Source organism: Heptranchias perlo, chromosome 14, assembly GCF_035084215.1.
Source record: "Heptranchias perlo isolate sHepPer1 chromosome 14, sHepPer1.hap1, whole genome shotgun sequence".
In the NCBI taxonomy this organism is placed as follows: Eukaryota; Metazoa; Chordata; class Chondrichthyes; order Hexanchiformes; family Hexanchidae; genus Heptranchias; species Heptranchias perlo.
Genome location: NC_090338.1, coordinates 19,755,190 through 19,778,507, shown reverse-complemented (window position 1 = coordinate 19,778,507; position 23,318 = coordinate 19,755,190). Strand labels below are relative to the sequence as shown.

The 23,318-nt window shown below is 42.1% G+C and overlaps 1 protein-coding gene across 1 annotated transcript in view; it reads left to right on the top strand.

Annotated features, from left to right (window-relative positions):
• The first annotated feature begins 15,780 nt into the window (after positions 1 to 15,780).
• The window catches only part of LOC137332078 (vascular endothelial growth factor C-like), a 58,958-nt gene continuing 51,420 nt past the window's right edge, over positions 15,781 to 23,318 (top strand). The window contains exon 1 of the mRNA XM_067995800.1: positions 15,781 to 16,240. Coding sequence (XP_067851901.1) covers positions 16,046 to 16,240 — 195 coding nt within the window. The 5' untranslated portion in view covers positions 15,781 to 16,045. The remainder of the gene's footprint in view (positions 16,241 to 23,318) is intronic.

Below are 23,318 nucleotides of genomic sequence, written 5' to 3'. Positions count from 1 at the left end.
TTTGTTTGTCACTTTGCACATATATACATGTTACACCATAATTACATCCTTCTGCCAGCGCCACATTGGCAGGAAGTGTAATTGGCCCTCAGTTGGTGATGGTTGGGGTGGGGTAACTCACCCCCTAACTATACTACTGACTACACACTTGCCTCAACCCCAACCTGGAAACATCTGACCTCTACTCACCATTAATGCAGTGACTGAAATCATTGCAAACACAAGTCTTACCCCCCTCACAGTGGAATTACTCACTGCCTCTTTCATTGCATTATAAAATGGTGTCCTGTAATTATTTGCTTATTTAGAGTAAAGAACACTGAACATCGATTGAGAAGAAAATGGAAACATTCTCTATTTTAGCATTATTCTGGAATGTGGACCATAATGGGTTAAAAGTTAAGCCACCTACTACTTCAATGTGTCTGTATATTTGTCTTGTCACTAACAAGCATGCCCTTTCAGACCCCTTCACTACATCAGACAAAATGCCTCAGAGGGGATTCGCCATCCCATAATCCTTTGGATAAAGCAATATCCTGTTTTGGTTTATTGACTTGTTTCCTCCCGCTTGTGTCATTTGAAGAGTGCGAGATTCCAATATTACTGACATTCTATTTTTAAAGGTGCATTCCATTCTCATCACAATCTAAACGATTAGAAAACATCGGAAAGTAGCTGCTTCTGAACTCTCCATTCCTCTGACTCCAGCCTTTGTGCATTCCTTCCCTCCCTTCGCCCATCATTGGCAGCATAGACTTCAGCCACCTGGGTCCTATTGCCTAACCTGTGCCTCTCCACCTCCCTTTCTCTCCTTTAAATGTCTCATGAAAACACACCTCATTGACCAAAAGGGTCATTTTAATCTAACCCACCCGGCAGGAATCTGAAACTTTTACACCCCGCCCGATTTTACTTTCCATTTGGCTGAATGGAAATGGGCCATAACCGATTTCTACCCCACTGTGTCCAACACATGGATATTGAGTATTTAGGGGTGCGGGGCAGTAAAAAAATCCTTCTGAATTTACTTTTAAAGGAGCTGTTAGTGCACTGGTTTTAATGTGCTGTGTCAGAGAGTGAAGAAAGGGGGGAAAGGAGAAAGCAATCTGCAACACTCTCACCCACTCCCTACCAATCTGTTCAAGATTAACATTGCCAATGATTTGGAGCTGGTTTACTTGCCTGTATTTCTCTAATAGGGATGAAGTGCAGCACCAACCGACAGGACTAGAAGGAATGGGGAGACAAAAATAAACTTGAGTCAAAGTAAATTTTAAACTGCTTGGAAAATAAGATTTTTTTTGTAACAAAAAAAAATAAACAACTTCTGTTTTCAATCGAAATGATTCTAGGGAATTAGGCAAGGGGAGATTTGTAAAACATCTGCATTCATTTTTGATGCATATTCATGGCAACAAGATGGAATGTTCCTTTAAATGGTTTATTACATTTTTGGGTAAAAGTAGTTGAATTCTATTCCAGAAGTATCAACAAGATGATCCCAAGTGTTTTAAAAGAAAAAGCCAGAAAAAGCAAAACTTCCTCCTTCTCATCTTCAATGCAGAGTTGAAATAAAACCTGTCATTAATATAAAACACTATTTGTGTTATTGAAAAAGTAGAATGTACAGGAATTCATGAAGTCACATTATTACAAGCACTGGGCCAACAGCACTGCTGTTTTACAGTTTGCAAGATTCTGCCATGTGTCCCAGTATCTCTACCAAGTGATGTTCCCATTAACATTGAGTACAGAAAATTCACTCCCGGCAAGGGAACTGCACCAAAAGGGATCATGGATGGGAATGGGACCACTACACTGTAATGCTAGTACTTCGACCTGTACTCCCTTTTAGTATGAGTCCCTCCTGGCAACACGGGAAAGGTGAGTTTATCCTCATGTTTCTCTCCTTTTCCTTGTTACACCTCAGCAAGTCCCTCACCTCAGTAAGTTAGCAAACAGTTTCTAGCTCCTGTCATGCTTAATTTACTTCATGTGCCATGTTTGTTCATAAGAAATGTTAATGCCTCCTTCTTGCTGTATTAAAACCCATGTCGGGCTGTACTGCCCCCACTCTCTGCCACATCCCCACATGTTTTCCCTCTGTTCTAAATAGTAAACGGTTGGATAGATCTCAGTGATGTTAAAAAAAGCTATTTGATCTGTTCCAATACATTTACATAAAGCCATGGAGGCAAATAAACATAGTTTGCTCGTGACTTGGAGTGCATGTGTTATTGGTTGAAATCATGAATATATCATACTCGACTTTGTTATTGTTACGGTAATTCAAATCAGGTGGGCATGAAACCATATGGGGCTGAGAAATGTCTGATTAGTTTTTCTGCATTGGACACAGACCTTTTATGGGCACTGTTACCAGATAAATGATCTAGAATGTTCCCTCATTTTAGCTGAGTAAACATGTTCACTTTGATACGTGTGCAAGATCCCTGAGGAAAGGCTATGGAGCCCAAGATTCCTACCAATGTACTCCCGATAATTTATCACTTACACAAGCTAAATACTTTTCCTTTTCCAAGCATAACTTCCCAAAGAGGGAATTCCAACGGAACAAACCACTTCCCATTCACTCCCACTGCATGCAGCCCCTAATCCAAGCATAACAGTTACACAAAAACTCTTTTACTAAGTAGAAAACATTCCCAATTTACTCACTTTTAATCTGCATCTATGTAGCACAAGGACAGGATCAGACTGAGAATACGATGTTGAATAGCCCGTTGATACTCAGAGGCCTGATATCTTCCATTATCCTACTCCAAATTAGACAGCATAGTGGTAGAAACATCGGGAAAATTGGCCAGGGAGGCCTACCATCACCTCCTTGTTCCAACGCATGTTTTTACCCCTTGCCCCATGTTAACCATCCCTTCACTGCCCTGTTGCATGTAAATGGTAATGGGGAGGCGAGCCTGGCAAATGACTCCTTTCCTTGCCCTCTGCCACTGATCCTGTTGACCCCCGGGCCTGCCAGGAGAGGGCTGGAGCAGTTGCAGAAGATTCACTGATCCCCATTTGACGGAAAGGGCTCAGTAGTGGTCCCTTCCTCAAGCTACAGTCACTCACTAGATGAAGGCCTTGGCCTAGTCCAAGATCTAAACAAGAAATTCTAGACTGGGCTTTGAGGCTCCTCTGCCCCCTTTAATGATCCCCTCCACTTCAATTGCAGTAACGGTGGTTCTGTTCCAGCACTGCTGGCATTTTCCTCCTCTGGGAGTGACGGGGTCCCTTTTGGTGGTGGGGATCTCACTGGAAGCCTGCACTACAAAACTAATTACCTCCAACCCACGGGTCTGGCTCACATAGAGGTCAGGGTAATGGGTGAGGCAGGTTGAGGAAAATCCAGGTCTCAATGCCTCAGGTGAAGGATGGTGATTTGGGTGAGGTTGCTAGAGCCCAGGAAGACAAACCCCTACAGAATTCAGCACCTTCAGGTTAGGAAGGGAAAAAAATATCAAAGAAAACTCATTTCATGGAAGAGATTACATATTATGCATAGAGAGTGAAACCTTTCTATATGTGGTAATCTGATAGTGGGACTGTGCAATGACATGCTGTGTTACCTAGTGCTAGGCCTCAAGTCTGCTTCCTCTAATTGCCCACACAGTGACTTTCCAGTCTCAACTGAGCTGTCAATAGAGGCATCAAGTGGAGGACCAACATTTGATCACTAAGTCAACCTGGAGAAAATCAACTTAACGCATGGCAATGGAACTGGAGAATTTCAGGAGTCGAGAGAAAATGACCTCAAAAATAGAGAAGTAAAAGAAATAAATAAACAGGCTAGTCTTCAGGATTGCCCATGTACGGAACTTGTCTGAGAGCGTCTTTGTGCTTTATAATAATCTCCATTCATCTGTGGAACCTGGACTGGAATCAAGCCAGCCAGATGGGATGAAGGTTTCCTCTTTTTGACAGCTGTTCCAGGTCACAAGCTAAATGAGTTTGGGCAGTGTTACTCTCTAACTAGTTCCCTGCAGACCAGATGCAGCTCCACAGCTCAAAGCTGCCATTAATGTTGAATTTATGGAGCAAGCTCATGCTGAGAGTCCACAAGAAAAGGAGGCTGCGGTGCTGGTGGAAACGACATTCTCGTGCTCTGCTGCATGTTTTGAGCTTAAGGTCAAGGTACTGTATATTTATCTGACACACTCTATATCTGACATTGAATTGATTGATGGTGTGAGTGGATACAAAGCAGGAAAAACAGGCCATTGCTTCTCCAGCACAGTCACCCCTTAGCTTAATGCAATTGCATGGATGCTGAAAAAATTATTTCGCTTTTTTTTAATGTCATTACCCCTCTTAAAATTATTTGAATCCATGCCATTCTGTTTCTCTTAAGAGAGGAGGAAAGGGAAACATGCCTTTTCCAGGTCTTTCAGTGTCAATTATTCTCTGAGTGGACTGGCAGGATTCATGCATGAGAGATAAGGGGGGAGATTTTCACTGGTCGGAAACAGGATGGGAGCATCCTTTAAATGGTGAGGAAAAGTTTACTGCCTCTTTCCTGCTCCCGATCCAGCCAATGCCATCTTTGGAAGGGCCTACCTCAAGGTGGCTGAAAAGCCGATCTGATTCAATCGGTAGGCTCTTTTATTATGGCAATTGGGGTCCTATGAAGTACATACAACCCCTATTACCAATTTAGAGCACAACAATTTAGAGTCCCTTCCATGAACGCCTCCAAAGCCCCCGGATGTACCTTGATGCTGGCCAAGTTAGCCTCTGGGCCACCTGATATTGCACCAACCTGGAGCAGGTGAACTGCAGCCTGGGCACCTATTTGGCACCTGGAGCCTGCCGACCATATGATAATGGAGACAGGCTCTCAAAATAGATCAGGCCTCCTGTCGGACATCAGGCTGGCGTACTCTGCCGGTCGGCCGCCCGGTAGTTGAAGTCTACCCCAAAGTGTCCTTCTTCTTTCCTGCTGCAAAGTGTCATACATATCAGGAGGTGGGTCTGACTGTTGGGTTCTACTGTGAGTCCTGTCTGTGTCTGTATATACATCATTAGGTGCTGCAGCCCAGCAGATCACTGGTACCTTTTCGGTTGTAGGTCACGAGTGTATTTTCTGGTGGCTAAGTGGGGTGGGGAAACAGTAGAAGGAAGAAGGAAAGGCCAAAGGGTGGTAAGATATGTGTGCTTGGGGTACTTGGGTGTGGTGGTAGAAGGGAGAGGAAAAGGACAAAGAGAAAGAAGGAATAGGCACTTAGAGCAGGTGTTCACATGGGTATTATGGTGGACAACTGGTTTAGCCATTCTTCGCCAGATCTGGCTGGACCACATAAAGCACTATTGGGTCCTGCTCTCCTCTGCCAAAACTGCTCACTATTCCAGGATCATCCTAGAATGCAAAGATAACCCCTGGCTTCTCTTCTCCAATACAAACCATCTTCTTAAACCCCTCTCCCCTGCCTCCTCCACCCTCACCTCCAACAACAAGTGTGCAAGGAGCTCATGAACTACTTTGTCACTAAGATTGAGACCATCTGTTCAGCTGCCTCTACTGCTTCCCTCCTTTCCCTTAGCCCACCAATCCAAACTTCCCCTCCAGTTCCCCACTGCCCTGGCCCTGAACTCACATCTTTCTCTAGTTTCTGTCCTACCTCCCCATATGCCCTCTCTGAACTCATCTTGACCATGAGAGCCACCTCCTGCTTCCTTGACCCTATTCCCACCAAACTGCTGACCACCCAACTTTCTTTCCTGGCCCCAATGTTAGCCGATACTGTTAATGGTTCCCTCTCTTCGGGTACTGTCCCCCTCCCTTTCAAATCTGCCATCATCACCCCCTCCTTAAAAAGCCCACCTCTGTCCTTGCAAACTACCACCCCATCTCCAACCTCTTTTTCCTCTCCAAAGTCCTTGAACGTGTTGTCAGCTCCCAATTCATGCCCATCTTTCCCACAACACCATGTTTGAATCCCTCCAATCAGGTTTCCACCCCTGCCACTGTACTGAAACGGCCCCTATCAAAGTCACAAAGTCCTGTGTTACTGTGACCGTGATAAACTATCCCTCCTCATCCTTCTTGACCTGTCTGCAGCCTTTGACACTGTTGACCACACCATCCTCCTCCAACGCCTCTCCTCCATCGTCCCAGCTGGTTGGGACTGTGCTCGTCTGGTTCCATTCGTATCTATTCAGTCGTAGCAGGGAATCACCTGCAATGGCTTCTCTTATTGCTCCCACACCGTTACCTCTGGAGACCCCAAGGTCTATTCTTGGCCCTCTCCTATTTCTCATCTGCATGCTGCCCCTCGGCGACATCATCCAAAAACACGTCAGGTTCCACATGTATGTTGACTCCACCCAGCTCTACCTCACCACCACCTCTCTCGACGCCTCTACTGTCTCTGATTTGTCGCACTGTTTGTCCAACAACTGGATGAGCAAAATTTTTCTCCAATTAAACATTGGGAAGACCCACCACAAACTCCAATCCCTAGCCATTGACTCCATCCCTCTCCCTGGCCACTGTCTGAGGCTGAACCAGACTGTTAGCAACCTTGGTGTTCTATTTAATATTCTCATCGTTGTTTTCAAATCCTTCCATGACCTCACCCCATCCTATCTCTATTGCCTGCTCCAGCCCTACAACCCTCCAAGGTCTCTGCACTCCTCCAATTCGTGCCTCTTGCGCAGCCCCGATTTTAATCGCTCCACCATTGGCGAAGGTGCCTTCAGCTGCATAGGCCCTAAGCTCTGGAATTCCCTCCCTAAACCTCTCCGCCTCTCTATACTCCATTACGATGCTCCTTAAAACCTACCTTTTTCACCTGTCCTAATATCTCCTTATGTGGCTCGGTGCCAAATTTTGTTTGATAACGCTCTGTGAAGCGCCTTGGGATGTTTCACTGCATTAAAGGTGCTATATAAATGCAAGTTTTTGTTGTATTCCCATTATAAATGTTTACATATTCTCATGTTTCAGGATATGTTGCCACAGTAAACCTTGATGTGATATACATTTAAAATGGTACTATTGAGCTAAATTTAGCACTCAAGGGTTTAAATTTATGGAACAGTTGGGCTGGCAAGTGTATATGAGGCTTCTGATGGGGCATCTGACCCACCATTGTGGGACAATTAAAGATAGTTTGACATTCCAGCCAACATTTACACGGCTACTGCAGGGACTCATTTGAACACAGCAGGTATCATTGACAAATTAGGCTAGTTGATTCCACTGTTGGTGGGGGGGGCGGCGGGGGAGTCAGTTTTAAGTAAAAGCTGACACTGGAGAGAAACAGGCTTTTGCGAGAGCATAGGATGTTTCACAGGCAGTTAGATAGCAAAAAAGAAGGCTCAGAAAGAGACAGGAGACTGATGGGAGAGGAGTTTCTGCCCTGAGCTGCAGTACAACAAGCAGAGGAGTTATTCTGTTTAAGTTAAATAAGGTGAAGTAGGATAGCATAGTGTGTTCATTATTTTGTATCATTACACAAAGATAAGTTTTACTAATTGAATTAAGTGAATCTGAATTTTTTCTGTCTGTTCACCTTACTATGAAATAAAACAGCTTAACAATTTGAACTAAGCCTTGCCTCATCTAGTGTTAACTCAGTCTAACTTTGGAACGATTGAAGAAATGCACGCAAAAGTTCCGGAGATCCGGTTCAGGTCACAACGTGCTTCAGTTCCATGGTTATACCCTAGGGTCCTACTATCATACAAGTTGATACAGGGCAATGTGAGTCAACTCCCACAAAAAGAAAGAGGCTCAGACTGCATTAAGGAGCCACTGCATCCATGAAGGGTCTACGCAAGATTTTTAATAAAATAATATTTTTAATAATATATAGAACAATGGATGTTTCTGAGTTACAAAGTGTAACATGATTGTTTATTTTTAAAAAAATAAACAAAGTTAAGTTAATGAACTTGGTCTTATTCCATTTTGGTTCCTTTTATTTACCAAGAACACCTTTCATGAGACAGAAGCAGTGTTGACATCCATGCTGATAGTTTCACAACTGTAAGAGTCACTGTATGTTTATTGTGTGATCATTTGTATTGGATTGCCAGATTATATTATGAAACATTCAGATAACACTGTACAGTATCTTTCTAGAGGAAGGGACTCCCCTTTGAACTCATGATATACAGAATGAAACAGTTCAAATTTGCCTCCTCGCTATTGCTGTGCCTTGAACAGATGCCTCGCATCAACTGAGGGAGGAGAGGAAATGGTGACAGGCGAGCCACGTAGTTTAATAAAAATGCATAACACAGGAGTCCTTCCGACTGTTTACTTTAATAATTTTTTTGGGAGGGGATGATTTCCATTCCACCTTGCAGAAGAATTTTTGAGCCGGATATTCAGAGCTGAGCTGGTTACATAGTTATGAAAAAAATGTACCACTAATTGGATAAAGAATTCCTATTTCATCAGAGATAAATCTGAAATGAGCTGGTCTGAACCAGCAAACCCCTCTACACTACCAGCTGTTGGTCCTGCAGATTCTAAAGTGTCGAGTCCGTGCCATCCAAATGCAGACCTGATCCATTACATTGTACGCCAATGGAGCCAACTCTTTACTATGCACTCCCATTATATAGAATTATGTAACCCAGAGCTTGTGAGTTCACAATCCTGCCATGGTAACGTAAAAATGAATTCAATAATCTCGTCATTTGTGGCCTAGCAATATGAAGATTGGCATGAAAGCTGCTAAATTGTCATAAAAACCCAAATGTTTCACTAATGTCCTTCAGGGAATGGAACCTGTTACCCCAACCCAGTCTGGCCTGTATGTGGTTCTACTGGTTGACTCTTAATGCCCCCTGAAATGACCTAGAAGCCACTCAGTTGTACAATTGCTATACAAGAAGGCCCAGGACTACCTTCTCAGGGCAACTAGGGACGGGGAATAAGTGTGTCATCACCAATACTGCCCACACCTCTCTTTTAGTTCTTTTTGTAATTATCTGAACCTTTTGACCTCTCAGTATTGTCCCAGGAGAACAATCTATCACAATTTACCTTATCATAATTCTTCATAATCTTGGAAGATGCCTAGCAGATCACCCATTAACCTTCCCAGTTTTAGTGAAATAAGCTCTATCTTCTCATCTTTCTTCATAGCTGTAACCTCTCATCACAGCTAATACCCTAGGGAATCAACACTGCACCTTTTCCATTGCTTTTATACCCATTCTATAATGGAGTGACCAAAACTGCACACAATACTGCAACCGACGTCTAACTAAGGTATTGTATAAGTAACATAACCTTCTTGCTTTTGTATTCAATGCTTCAAGGTACGAAATCAAACATCCCACTTTTGATTTTTATATGACCTTATTTACTTCTGCAGCCACCCATGAATCTGCACACCAAGGTCTCCCTGCTCCTCTACTCCATTTAAAATCTTACCATTAAAGAATATATTGTCTGCTGCTAAGAAGGTGGTGGTGGGCTTTCTCCTTGAACCATTGCAATCCTTGTGATGATGGTGCTCCCACAATAGTGTGGGGTAGGGAATTCCAGGATTCAGCATTGATGAAGGACCATTCCAGGATGATGTGCAACTTGGAGGAAAATTTGGAGATGTTAGTGTTCCCAAGATCTTGCTGCTCTTGCTCTCTCATTGATTGAGGTTGTGGGCCTGGAAAGTACTGTGGAAGCAAGCTTGGTGAGTTGCTGCAGTACTTTCTGTAAATAGAAGAGTGGCAGGTTCTTTCTCTGAAGGGCATTAGTGAGCCAGTTTGATTGTCATAACAATGTGGCAGCTTTGATGGTCACGTTTCCTGATGCTAGCCCATAAATGACCAGATTTCTTGAATTTGATTTAGCAACTTGCTGTGATGGATTTGTGCTAATGACATCTGGGTAACTAGTCCAGTACCATGGCCATACACCACAGTTCTATATATATATATATATATATATATATATATGACACTTACGTAGTACATTATGGAATGATTTTTGAAACTCCATATAACCCACATCCAGTGCATTTCCTGTATCTATCCTTTCTGTCATTTCTTCAAAGATTTTGATGAGGCAGATCAATTATAACCTGCCTTTAGAAATTTGTGTCTGATTACCTCATGTTTCTTCACTTGCTCAGTAATGTAATTTCATATTATAAACTCAAGTAGTTTACCAACAACTGAAGAAAGGCTAACTAACCTATAATTTTTTGGCTTGTCCTTGCTTACTTTTTGAAAAAAGATGCCACATTTGCCATCCTCCAATCCCCAACACAATTTTCCTTTTCACAGAATTTTGGAAAATTACAGTCAGAGCCCATGCTATTTCTTCCCCAGCTTCCAGCAGGATGCTTGAAAGTAAATCATCAGATCCTGGTGATTTGTCTACTTTAAATTTGAGTAAATTCTTTGGTACCATCACTCTTTGAATAATAATCTCCAATATCTGTTCTACATTCGCTGCTGGTGGTTCTATAATTTAAATACCTACCCTCTCTGTGAAAACTGAGGCAAAGTACTTATTTAGTATCTACAGCATTCTCTCAGTTGGCACTCCAAGCTTGCCTGCTTCATCTCTTAGTGTGCCCTACTCCTACATTGACTATCCTCATGTTACTACTGTGCCTTTTGAAAGCTTTTTTATTGCCCTTTATCCCTTTTTAATAATTTCTCTCATACTCCCTCTTAGCTTTTATAATGTGCTTTTTTGTAGCTTTCCTTTACTCTTCATATCTCTCCTGGCTTTCATTTTATTATCTACACTAAGTGCTAAATGCTTTTTTTAAGTTTCAAATTTGATCTAATCTCCCCACTTCAGCCTTCAATGCACTCCCTTTATTTGTTCACTGGAATATATTTGTTTTGTACCCTTTCTATTTCCTATCCAAATATTTCCTGATCTATGGATCTATTTGCCAATTTTACCTTCCATTTAATCTGGGGAAAGTTTCTTTTTTTATGCAACAACTTTCTTTTTTTTCCCAGTCAAGTCTTCAAATTTTCTTTCTCCTGTTCAATTTTTACACTGAACCTAAATAAATTGTAAAAACAACTCAATTCCAAAGGGTTCTGCTTGAACCACTTCTTTATGTAAATCCTTATGTTTAATGCTATGGTATTTCCTCTAATTAATACCACTCCACCCTTTGCTCATTCCTTATCCTTCCTGATAGTTTTATAACCCAGAGTTTTACAATAGCCAATTATGGCTCAGAGGCAGTCACATTTCAGTTACTACTATTGTATCAGGATTTTGTATTTTAATCAATTGACGCTCATCATCTAGGCTTACACGTGAAGAACGAGCACTTGGTACTGAAGGGCTGCTGGTGTGTCAGAATCAGTGTTTCCAGAAGAGAGGAGAGAGAAGATTGAGGAGGGTTAGTAACAAAACAGGAACAACTATCGTACCAAATACTAGAATATGTTGAGAGAGAGTACTTCACATTTAGAGTACTGACCTGCATCGTTACCATCTCCTTTCCTTAGAGAAACTTTAGTGGCACAGCTCACTGGAGTTCCAACGCACTGTGCATGTGGTTTGTGTCCAACAGTAAATCCCTGATCCGAGCCAAACTATAGTGGATGGTCAAAGCACCAAGCGGAGGCCAAGAGTTCTCCACAGAAAGCAAGGGAGGGAGAATTCGAGGTAAGATCACCCTGGGCCAGCCATCGTTCTCCGAGCAGCAGGTCAAAAGGTGATGTTGCCAGAGGCTTGAAAGAAAATCACCTGCCCACCCACTCAGCCGAGGATCGTGTGACAGGAGGGGAAGGAGGAGAAAATAACAAACCCCAGCTGTGATAACATCTGAAGCAGGTTATAAGTGGACGGCACAGAAATTGGTCACCTTGGCAGAGAAAGAACCAAAGGGCCTTGGATTTGTGATACCAACACTTTGTGTTGTACAGGTTTGTGTACTACAGCCATGTTTCATTTGTACATTTATGTATTTTTAAGTCTTGGGATTCCACTGGAGAGAAGCAAACTTTAACTTGTTGGCCATCTAGTGGTAACATCTATGTAATTAGTACAGAATACTGAACGGTTAGGAGTGATAAAGAAAACTACCATTTATGAGAGGGGTTCAGATGATGTAACAAGAGTGAAGCTTATGTGGTTAAACTTACAATCCGAGCCCTCAGATTAGATTACAATCTTGAAATCCCTCTCTTCTAGCTCTTATTATTTATTGTTTTACTGGCTGTTTTCAGTTAAACCATTTGGTTTGTCACACTTACTGCTTTGGCTGTGGCATTTGATTTTTGGAAGTTGCAGTGAAATTTCACAGGAGGAGCTGGCAGCCATTCTTCTCATGCGCTGTCGCAGTTTCCGTGTTGTTAGATAAAAAAAGTACTGCTTTCCTCATAAGGAATAAGGTACAGCAAACACCCATTGCCTAGGCTAAAACATGAAGAATGGTGCACCTTAGAGATAGAAAAAAAGAGAAAATCAGGGAAAAATTTGTTATAATAGGGCACTGTTGGGACAATTTTTCTTAAAAAAAACATTGACGTGCTGCTGGGGGTCCACCTGTTCTGATCTTCGGTGGACCTTGATTTAGGCAGCTAGTACTCACACCAGAAATAGGTAGGGGCCCAATACATATATGGAAATAGAAGTCAATTGATTGTCTGAACCCCCAACTCCGCTTCTAGCTCAACCAGTGCTGCTACCTGTACTTCCTCAACCTGCCCACAAACCATGGGCTGTACAGGTCAGGAGACGGCCATTTCCAACGGTATTCCTTTAGCTGCAGTCAGCGGAAGGCTGGAAATAGTTCATTTTTTTCTTCAGTCTCTTGTGTATTTGGAGCCTTAAAGACTTCTGTTATTTAATCTCCTTGCTGCTGTGGCTGCTGCAGAAATTTCCCTGCTTCTGAAAACCGCTGCCATGTTTCGCTCTCAACACTTCATCCCCCCCTTCTTTAAGGTTCTGCTGCAGGCCTGTGACATTCGCCGGGATTCCTGCCCATCCAAGCGGTGAGGTGGCTATAAGTGGCACAATTAGCACTGGCAGCTTGCCTATTGTATTTAAATGATGCCCGACCACTAAAATCGACTGGGCCTCCTGCCAACATCACCTTTGTGTTGCCTTGCCTACCATCTGTCCGATATGTTATGGAGACAGAAAATCGCCTCCAATGATCATTATCTCCTGACACCATTGCTCTGTTTATAAACAAGATACTTTCGGGGTGAAATTTTATCACATTAGTAATGAATGCATTAACGTGTTCCTATGAAATTCCTATACCCACTATTTTAACAAAGAGTTAATATAATGGGGAAAATAATTTGATATGAAAATTTAATGTACTTAATACTAATATCACACAGCCCCTATGTCTTTGAGACCTGACTACATGATATCTATCAAGAAAAGTCTACCTCTCTTTACCAAGGAAGAAGATGCTGCCAGAGTCTCAGTAAAGTTGAGATAATGGATGGGCTAAAAATTGATAAAGAAGAGGTACCTGAAAGGCTTAAAGTAGATAAGTCACTCGGTCCGGATGGGATGCATCCTAGGTTGCTGAAAGAAGTAAGGGCGGAAATTGCAGAGGTACTGGCCATAATCTTCCAAACATCCGTAGATACGTGGGTGGTGCCAGAGGACTGGAGAATTGCAAATGTTACACCCTTGATCAAAAAAGGGTGTAAGGATAAACCTAGCAACTACAGACCAGTCAGTTTTAACCTCAGTGGTGGGGAAACTTTTAGAAATGATAATCTGGGACAGAATTAACAGGCACTTGGACAAGTGTGGATTGATTAGAGAAAGCCAGCACGGATTTGTTAAAGGCAAATTGTGTTTAACCAACCTGATAAGAGTTTTTTGATGAGGTAACAGAGAGGGTGGATGAGGGCAATGCAGTTGATGTGGTGTATATGGACTTTAAAAAGGCGTTTGATAAAGGCTTATCATCAAGATTGCAGCCCATGAAATAAAGGGGACAGTAGCAACATGGATACAGAATTGGCTAAGGGACAGGAAACAGAGTAGTGGTGAACGGTTGTTTTTCGGACTGGAGGGAGGTGTACAGTGGTGTTCCTCAGGGGTCAGTGATGGGACCACTGCTTTTCTTGATATATATTAATGTCTTGGACTTGGGTGTACAGGGCACAATTTTAAAATTTGCAGATGACACAAAACTTGGAAGGGTAGTAAACAGTGAGGAGGGTAGTGATAGACTTCAAGAGAATATAGACAGGCTGGTGGCATGGGTGGACACGTGGTAGATGAAATTTAACCCAGAAAAATGCGAAGTTATACATTTCGGTAGGAAGAATGAGGAGAGACAATATAAACTAGAGGGCACAACTCTAAAAGGGATACAGGAACAGAGAGGTCGGGGGGTATATGTGCACAAATCGTTGAAGGTGGCAGGGCAGATTGAGAAAGTGGTTAAAAAAGCATACAGGATCGTGGGCTTTATAAATAGAGGCATAGAGTACAAAAGTATGGAAGTCATGATGAACCTTTATAAAACACTGGCTTGGCCACAACTGGAGTATTGTATCCAGTTCTGGGCACCGCACTTTGGGAAAGAAGAGAAGGCCTTAGAGAGCGTGCAGAAGAGATTTACTGGAATGATTCCAGGGACGAGGGACTTTAGTTACGTGATAGACTGGAGAAGCTGGGGTTGTTCTCCTTGGAACAGAGACGGTTGCGAGGAGATTTGATAGAGGTATTCAAAATCATGAAGGGTCTAGACAGAGTAGATAGTGAGAAACTGTTCCCATTGGCAGAAGGGTCAAGGACCAGAGGACATAGATTTAAGGTGATTGGCAAAAGAACCAAAAGATGACATGAGGAAAAACTTTTTTACACAGTGAGTGGTTAGGATCTGGAATGCACTGCCTGAGAGGATAGTGGAGGCAGATTCAATCATGGCTTTCAAAAGGGAACTGGATAAGTACTTGAAAGGAAAAAATTTGCAGGGCTACGAGGATAAGGCGGGGGAATGGGATTAGCTGAATCGCTTGTGCATAGAGCCGGCACGGACTCGATGGGCCAAAAGACCTCCTTCGGTGCTGTAATGTTTCTGCAATTCTACATCAACACTAACGATTGTTGTATCAGAGTTTTGTAATTCAAAGTGACATTTTCCCTCTGGGAACTCTTTACATTATAACACAAAAGAAATAAAAAGGAAGACTCTGATGGTCGCCGATCTGAAACAGCAGAAAATGCAGGTCTGTCAAAACATCTGCAACAACAAAAAAAAGACAAGAGGTTTGAGTTTCAGGCGGAGATTTTCAACTTGATGCCCTGGGCGTAAAACCGGGTGCTTACCGGAATCGGCCCGTCGTGGAAATAAAAATCGGGCGCTCCCGCAGCAGCGCCAGTTTTACGCCCTTGGGGAGGGGGGCGACAAGTTGGAAAATGAACCCCGGAAAGTTGTGATGAAAAGGGGGGGGGGGGAGGGGGGGTTGTCTCGGCCGGAAACGGTGCCCTTCTCTCGTCCCTTTGTTTTTCAGGTGCATGTTCCTCACACACCGGGTTTAAATGGGCAATCTCAACACAACAAACGCGTTAGGAGACAATTTATCAACGCCGGGGGGGAATTGCTGAGCTTTGAAACGGTTAAGCGGGCGAGCGCACGGGATCATATTTCTATTATTTTGCACTAACACGCTTTTGGCATATTTTTTGATCGGGGAGAGAAGTATGTTGACAGGCAATGAGGAAAGAGCGCAGGCAGCCCGCCCCCAGACATCACCCACCTTTTTTTATTCAGCGTTTTATTGCACTTCCAGCCTCTGACGTCGCGACCACTTTCATCCCAAGATAAGCAGCTCCACATTAAAAAGGCGCAGGGCTTTTTTAAAAAAAGCTGATGAGCAGAAAGCACACTGGGGGCTTGTTGATTTTTTTTTTAAACAACATCATCAACAAGGACATTTTGGCGATTTTCAACTACTTTTCTCTCTTTATATTCCAAAAAAAAAATTGCAGGATTTTGGGGGGGGGAAAAAGTTATTTTTCTTTTAAATTTCGAAAAAGCATCGACTTTTTGATTTTAGATATTCATTTAGCTTTTTTTTTTGAAGTAGAAAAAGGAAAAAAAAAATGTGCGTTTGCTTAAGCGAGTTACTTCCCCGAAGCAAAGAAGGAGTGGGCTGTCAGAAGTTTAGACGAGTTTGGAGCGTGTCAGGGCTGCTGGTGTCTCTGTGCTTCCTGCAGGTCCTGCTGCTGGGACCCAGCTCTGCCTACGAGTCCAGCCAGGATTACTATGACCAGTATCAGGAGGAAGAGGAAGGCGAGGTAAAGAGGAAGCATACAATACTTTAACATTGCTCTTGTTTCCAGCTGGCTGGAATTGTAATTTAGACTTGTTAGAAGCTTTTGTATCTGCTCGTTTTGTCCTTAAAATTATTGATGTGCTCATATTTTTTTATGTTGAGAGGACGGTGTCCATGCAAGACAGTCTTCTAAGTCCTTGAGTCAACTTTTAAGTATTGTTCATGGCACCAAAAGATTTCTTGCAATAAGGCGGGGTTTTATGTACACTAAGTAATTGCTGTTAGAGAATCAATTTTGTTAAAAGGTACGCCTGGATTACAGAGGATGTGGGTGCTGTCACCAGCTACCTGCGTGCTTGTATTGGAAGACTGACTGCTCACACCATTGGCGCAGTAAAGGCCTCTATCACCCGCCCCCAGAAATAGAATCATACAGCACAGAAGGAGGCCATTCAGCCCATCGTACCTGTGCGGGCTTTTTGAAAGAGCTATCCAATTAGTCCCACTCCGCTGCTCTTTCCCCATAGCCCTGCAAATGTCTCCTTTTCAACTATATATCCAATTCCCTTGACATAGCCCATCATCCTCAATAGACCTTCAGAAGGTTGGATTGTAAGTCAGGAATCACTTTCCTTTCCCTGACTATCCTCTTCACAAGTAGCTGAGAGTAAAACTGGCCCCAGCTGGCAGATACCAGATTGTGTGGATCCTGCACACTTAAAAGTCAGAATGATATTGAGGCCAGACTGCAGTTGTCTTCCAACAACTATTGTATCACTAGATTGTGTACAGATTCCTGGCTGGCTCATTTCTAACACTGTTGTAATTATAGATACTTCATGACAGAAACTGTTGACTAAAATCCATAAACTTGTCAGCAACTTTCCTTTGGTTCTGATACCGTTATAGAACATAGGAGATCTGATAACCATTAACGGAGACACTTATTTCAATATGTTGGAATTTCTATGTCTAATTAAAACATTAGAGAGACTCCTTACATTGCATTCTTATTTTTTCTTTGTCGTTTGATGGTCGGGGCCTCTGGTTTAGGATGATTAAGTCAAATCTTGCATTAATTACATGAGATTCCAGGATTTTTGCTAGTGTTTTTCAGTTTACATTCTGTCGATTTTTCTGTAAAAAAAATCAAAGGAGCTGCCATTCCCTTATGGTGAGTGAGTACATCAAATACCTTTTTCTGGGATTCTTACCATTATTTGGGGCATTTTGACAAGGTGCCATGCAATAGGCTACTTAATAAAATTAAAGTCCTGTGGGATTAGAGCCTGATATTGGGTTGGATAAGAAATTCTTACAGGCAGAAAGTTGTTATTAATGGCAGTGGCTTTGCAGGGGAGAGGGGAAACCAGTTACTAGTGGAGTCCCGCTGGGATCAGTGTTAGGGCTGTAGCTCTTCACAACCTGTATTAATGATTGGGGGCGTTAGAGGAACTGTCTGAAAGTTTGTGAACGATACAAAGATTTGTGTGGGTGCCGGGACCTTAGATGAGAAAAATAAATTACAAGCAGATCTAGATGGGGAAATGGGTCCGTGTCTAACAGATGTAATTTAATACAGATAAATGTAGTGTTATGCATGCGGGTAGGGCTAATGCCAAGAATGTGTACACCATGCAGGGTTGTGAACTTAAGGCTGATGAACGGGAGAAAGATCTAGGTGTTATTGTACTTGAATCGGTTAAGGTTTATGACCAGTGCCTCGAGGTTATAGCAAAAGCTAATAGAGTGTTAGGATGCATTGTTAGAACAATCCAATACAAAAAAAAGCACTATATTGTCCTTGTATAAGACCTTGGTTAGGCCTCATCTAGAATACTGTGTCAAGTTTTGGCCCCCTCACATGTTGGGTGATATGGAGGCCCTGATAAAGGTACAGAGGAGAACCACTAGACTGATACCTAATTTAGAGGCCCTTAGGTCCAGGATGAGCTTAGAGAGCTGGGTCTTTTTACTCTCGAAAAGCATTTACTTGAAGGAGATTGTATTGAAGTTGTTAAAATAATGAACAGATTAGATTCAATCTATGTGGATAGACTATTTGAATTAGATCAGAAATGGGGATGTTCGCTGATGATTGCAGTGTTCAGTTCCATTCGCAACCCCTGAGATAATTAAGCAGTCTGTGCTCGCATGCAGCAAGATCTGGACAACATCCAGGGTTGGGCTGATAAGTGGCAAGTAACATTCGTGCCAGACAAGTGCCAGGCTATGACCATCTCCAAAAAGAGAGAGTCTAACCACCTCCCCTTGACATTCAACGGCATTACCATCGCCGAATCCCCCACCATCAACATCCTGGGGGTCACCATTGACCAGAAACTTAACTGGACCAGCCACATAAATACTGTGGCTTCAAAAGCAGGTCAGAGGCTGGGTATTCTGCGGTGGGTGACTCACCTCCTGACTTCCCAAAGCCTTTCCACCATCTACAAGGCACAAGTCAGGAGTGTGATGGAATACTCTCCGCTTGCCTGGATGAGTGCAGCTCCAACAACACTCAAGAAGCTCGACACCATCAAGGACAAAGCAGCCCGTTTGATTGGCACCCCATCCACCATCCTAAACATTCATTCCCTTCACCACTGGCGCACCGTGGCTGCAGTATGTACCATCCATGGGATGCACTGCAGCAACTTGCCAAGGCTTTTTCGACAGCCCCTCCCAAACCCATGACCTCTACCACCTAGAAGCACAAGGGCAGCAGACACATGGGAACAACACCACCTGCACGTTCCCCTCCAAGTCACACACCATCCCAACTTGGAAATATACTGCTGTTCCTTCATCGGCGCTGGGTCAAAAACTTGGAACTCCCTACCTAATTGCACTGTGGGAGAACCTTCACCACACGGACTGCAGCGGTTCAAGGCGGCACCTTCTCGAGGGCAATTAGGGATGGGCAATAAATGCTGGCCTTGCCAGTGACGCCTACATCCCATGAACAAATAAAAAAAAAAGGTAGATTGGGGAGGACCAGGGGACATGCATAAAAGTTATCTAAGCATAGAACTAGGTTAGGTGTCTGGAGGTTTTTCATTTTACAGAGGGTTGTTGACCGGTCGTAACAAGTTGCAGGCTCATGCAGTGAGTGTAGATTTGCTGCAAGCAATCAAAAGGGAGCTGGATGAGTTCCAACAGTGGCTGATATCAAATGTACAAAAGGTAGGTGGGGTATTGGGTAATGTGTCTTCTGTTCACTGTGGAGTCAAAGGGGAATTTCCCAGATTGTTTCCCCCTAACTTAGCCCAGGGTTTTTTTCTCAATATTTTTTTTTTGACTCTCCCAGGAGATTACGTGGGTCCTGATAGGTGTTAGGATGCACCACGACAGTAAGGTACAGGCTCAATGGACCAGCTGGTCTTTTGCTGTCCATTATTTTCGGACGTTCGCATGTTCTTACTACATTCCGCAATTCTGACCATTTCTCCATGAAAACTTCAACCAGCAGCCTTAGCATTAGTACATGTGCTGGAGTTTGAGAGATTATGTATGAGTCGCCTGACTGTGAACTTAATGTACAGAGCAGAACTGTGGAGCCTGAATCAGGGCATGAGCAGTTGATACAGAACCTCTGCTGTGTAATATCTATTCATCATCGGCTGCTGTGACTGTTCCAAATTTGAATCTCTTCCTGGCTGTTCCCTTTGCTCCCCCTCCCCCATTCTAATTCCATTTGGATATATTTTCATTCTATCTTTTGTGACATATTTTAACCTTGTTTGGGGCATCTTATCTTAGATTTAGAGGCTTTATTTTCCAATTCAGGATCTATGTATGTACATGTTTTCTTTCTTATTGAAAAGGGATACTAACCACTGACCTATTTGCATCTTCAGTTTGGGCTGTGTTGTGTGGGCTGTTACTCCTTTTTGTACACATTCTAAAACGTTAGGGGTCTGAATTATTCTGTCTGTGGAGTGTGATAGACTAGAAGATGTTTCTTGTTCATACATGTAGTTTTAGTACAATGGTGTGTCTTCCTAACTGGTGGCTTGTAGCATATCCTTCAGTTCCATCCTGGTGCTGGTTTATTCTTATATGAATTTGTTTGTGTTTCTCCTATTTACAAGGTGCTACAGTCGATCAAGTAAGCAAAAAAATCTGGAAGAGACTATTTCTTTGATACATTTAACAAAACTAGAGAGGTTGGTTTGTTTCCTACATAGAAAGAAAGACGCATTTATATAGACGTCTAAAAGCACTTTACAGCCAATGAAGTACTTTTGAAGTGTAGTCACTGTTGTAATGTAATATAGGAAATGCGGCAGCCAATTTGTGCACACTGAGGTCATTACCCAGGAATGCTAATACAAAGGAAAAGACTGCTAACTGAACAAGTCCATCCATCAGTATCAATGAAACCCAGCAGAAAAATGAAGAAGATTCAATATAGCAAGGCAAATGACATAGAAAGATTTCTGCACAGCATAAGCAATGGAAAATAATGTGGTAACACAATTTAGTAAGGTATTAAATATAGCTGCATTTTCTTAGCAGAAAGTCTGATATCTTATGATTTAATCACATTTTATACTATTATTTTCCTGGCCACGCTCTATGTCTCTCACAGACAGCAAGTCAAAGAACACAAACTCACCGTGTAGGAATCTTGAATAAAAGCAGAGGCAGGTGGGTATTTTGTAAGTCAAGAAAAGTCATTACTAAAAGTTAAATTCTAAACTTGTCCTGCGTACAACTATTGTAAGTAGAATGGCTCTTTGTTGCACATACAAGTAATCTTAGTTGGTCTCTTTTTTTAACATCTAATCTAATCAATAAAAAAAAACAAGCGTGGAAACAAAGTACATCGAATCATACTTTCAAATGCCTGACTGGAAAGAAGGGCCATTATCAAGAAATACAATTAGAATGTGCACTAACAATTATTTTCATTTCAATCTGTCAGTATCCTCATCGGCAGTGATGATGCGCCAAACAGATACATCATCTACTGCCTTAGGTCTCTTTTTTTTTAACATTTTCAATACTTTATGCTTATCTAGATGAGGGCTGTCACTGTTGGAAAACTGGACATTCTCTAATTCTTGCATCTGCTGTTGGCATCAAGCATGGTTTTAATAGAGTAAAGCTCTTCTTGGAGCTTCTTTATTCTTTAACTTTTTTTTGTTTGCATGTCACATACTATTCTCGTGGGTAAACCTTGTGTTATAGAGAGCTAAGTAGATTTTATAGCATGCCCAGGAATTAATCAGAGAACCCTCTTCAGTTTAATTCAGCTATTGGTTTTATCATGTCGTTCGCTTTGGAAGGCAGCAGAATAACGCTACACTGGACTTTGATTTTAACAATGAAAAGTAGCAGTAACACAATCTATTTTTACAGTGGTTGTTAAGCTAAGAACATATGCTAGCTCCTCGTGTAGTAGAAAATGATATGTAGTTCACAACTGCTGTGCTAAACTATAAGTAATATCACATAATGGCTCTTTTTCTTTTCTCACTGTCTGTGGAAGCTGCATGTCCTGACTATCTCTCTACAAAGGCTGCAGACCTATTCGTTTAAACAAGTCAAATTAATAATTCCGTGAATGAATCTGTATTTTAATCCCTTATGTACTGTGACAGAATCTTAGAATTTTAAAACATTTTTCGTCACATCGTCCTCTTTTTTTTTCTTCCTGATTACTACAATCCTGCTAACTAATGTGGCATTTCCATTTCCCAAACCAACCATTGACTTCCCTGGGTGCTTCAGTGTGTTGTGTCACCAAGTGGTAGAAGATGCTAATCTTGGTGATTTTTAAGTTTCCATAACCTGGAAATTACTGTGTTACCTTACAAATGCTTAATGTGCTCACATTTAATTCCTTTCTTTGCTATTTTAACAGAGCGATTAACCCAATGGATTAACATTTTCTTTAAAAAATTGTGGAGAGAAGCATTAGATTCAAGTGTGTTAAATGTTCATAAGATAACATTACACTGCAACTTCAAGGTTTATATGTATCTGTTATTTTAGTGGGAGAAACTGTGCAGAATTACACTTGAGGTTAGCTTCCTAACAACTGTTAGAGATACCGAATACCTGGGAATGCATTTTTGAAGGAATACTTCATTTACATGGACCTCTACGGAACATATATGAATATTAAGCTGGCGCGGACACGATTGGCCGAATGACCCCCGTCTGTGCTGTATCTTTTCTATGGTTCTATTACTGATGCTTCATACGTTCCTTTGTAGTTGTTTGTCTCGGCTGGTAGCACTCTCACCTCTGGATCAGAAGCTTGTGGGTTTGAACCCCTTACAGTGGTTTACGATTGTAATCTAGGTTGACCCTCCTGTGCAATACTGGGGGAGAGTTGCATTGTTAGAGTGGCTGTTTTTCGGATGAAATATTGGATCAAAGCTATGTCTCCTTGTCCTGGTGAACGTTAAAAATCCCGTAGCACTAATCAAAGTGAAGCAGAATGCTTTCTCGGTGTTCGGGCTAAAATTACTCCCTCAACCAATACCACCAGAAAACAATTTATCTAGTCGTTTTACTTTTAAAGGGAGCATCATCACCATTCGGGGGAGGGAAAGAGCCTGCGAGAGTTCAGCAACATCTTTGTCATAATGTTACATGCAGATTTTGCAATAATTATTTCACAGTGATAAATAAGTGATGCAGTGGGAAGAAGTAATTGCATTCTGTGTTGACTGGTCTGTGAGGTACTTTGTTGGTTATGCCTGCCCAATTAGAACTAATTATTACTGATCATTATCCTTTGTTTCCTGTTATGTTATCAATTCACTATTCAACTTACAACTTCATTCTTTATCCCACGGGCTTTTACATTAGCCTCAAGCCTGTTGTGAATTGCCTTATTGGTTGCCTTCTCAAAGTCAAGATATATAACACCACCACCCTGCCCCCCACACCCCAATTGTATTGCATTCTCAAAATATTTTGATAACTTTGCTAGGCATGACTTGTTTTTCATGAACCCATGTTGGCTGGGAATTATTGCCTGTACTTTCTTGAATTGAACTTGAATTACTTCCTTTATAACTCCAATGTCAAGTTAACCAGCCCATCATTCCTAGAAACAAACTCATGACCTTTCTCTTTAA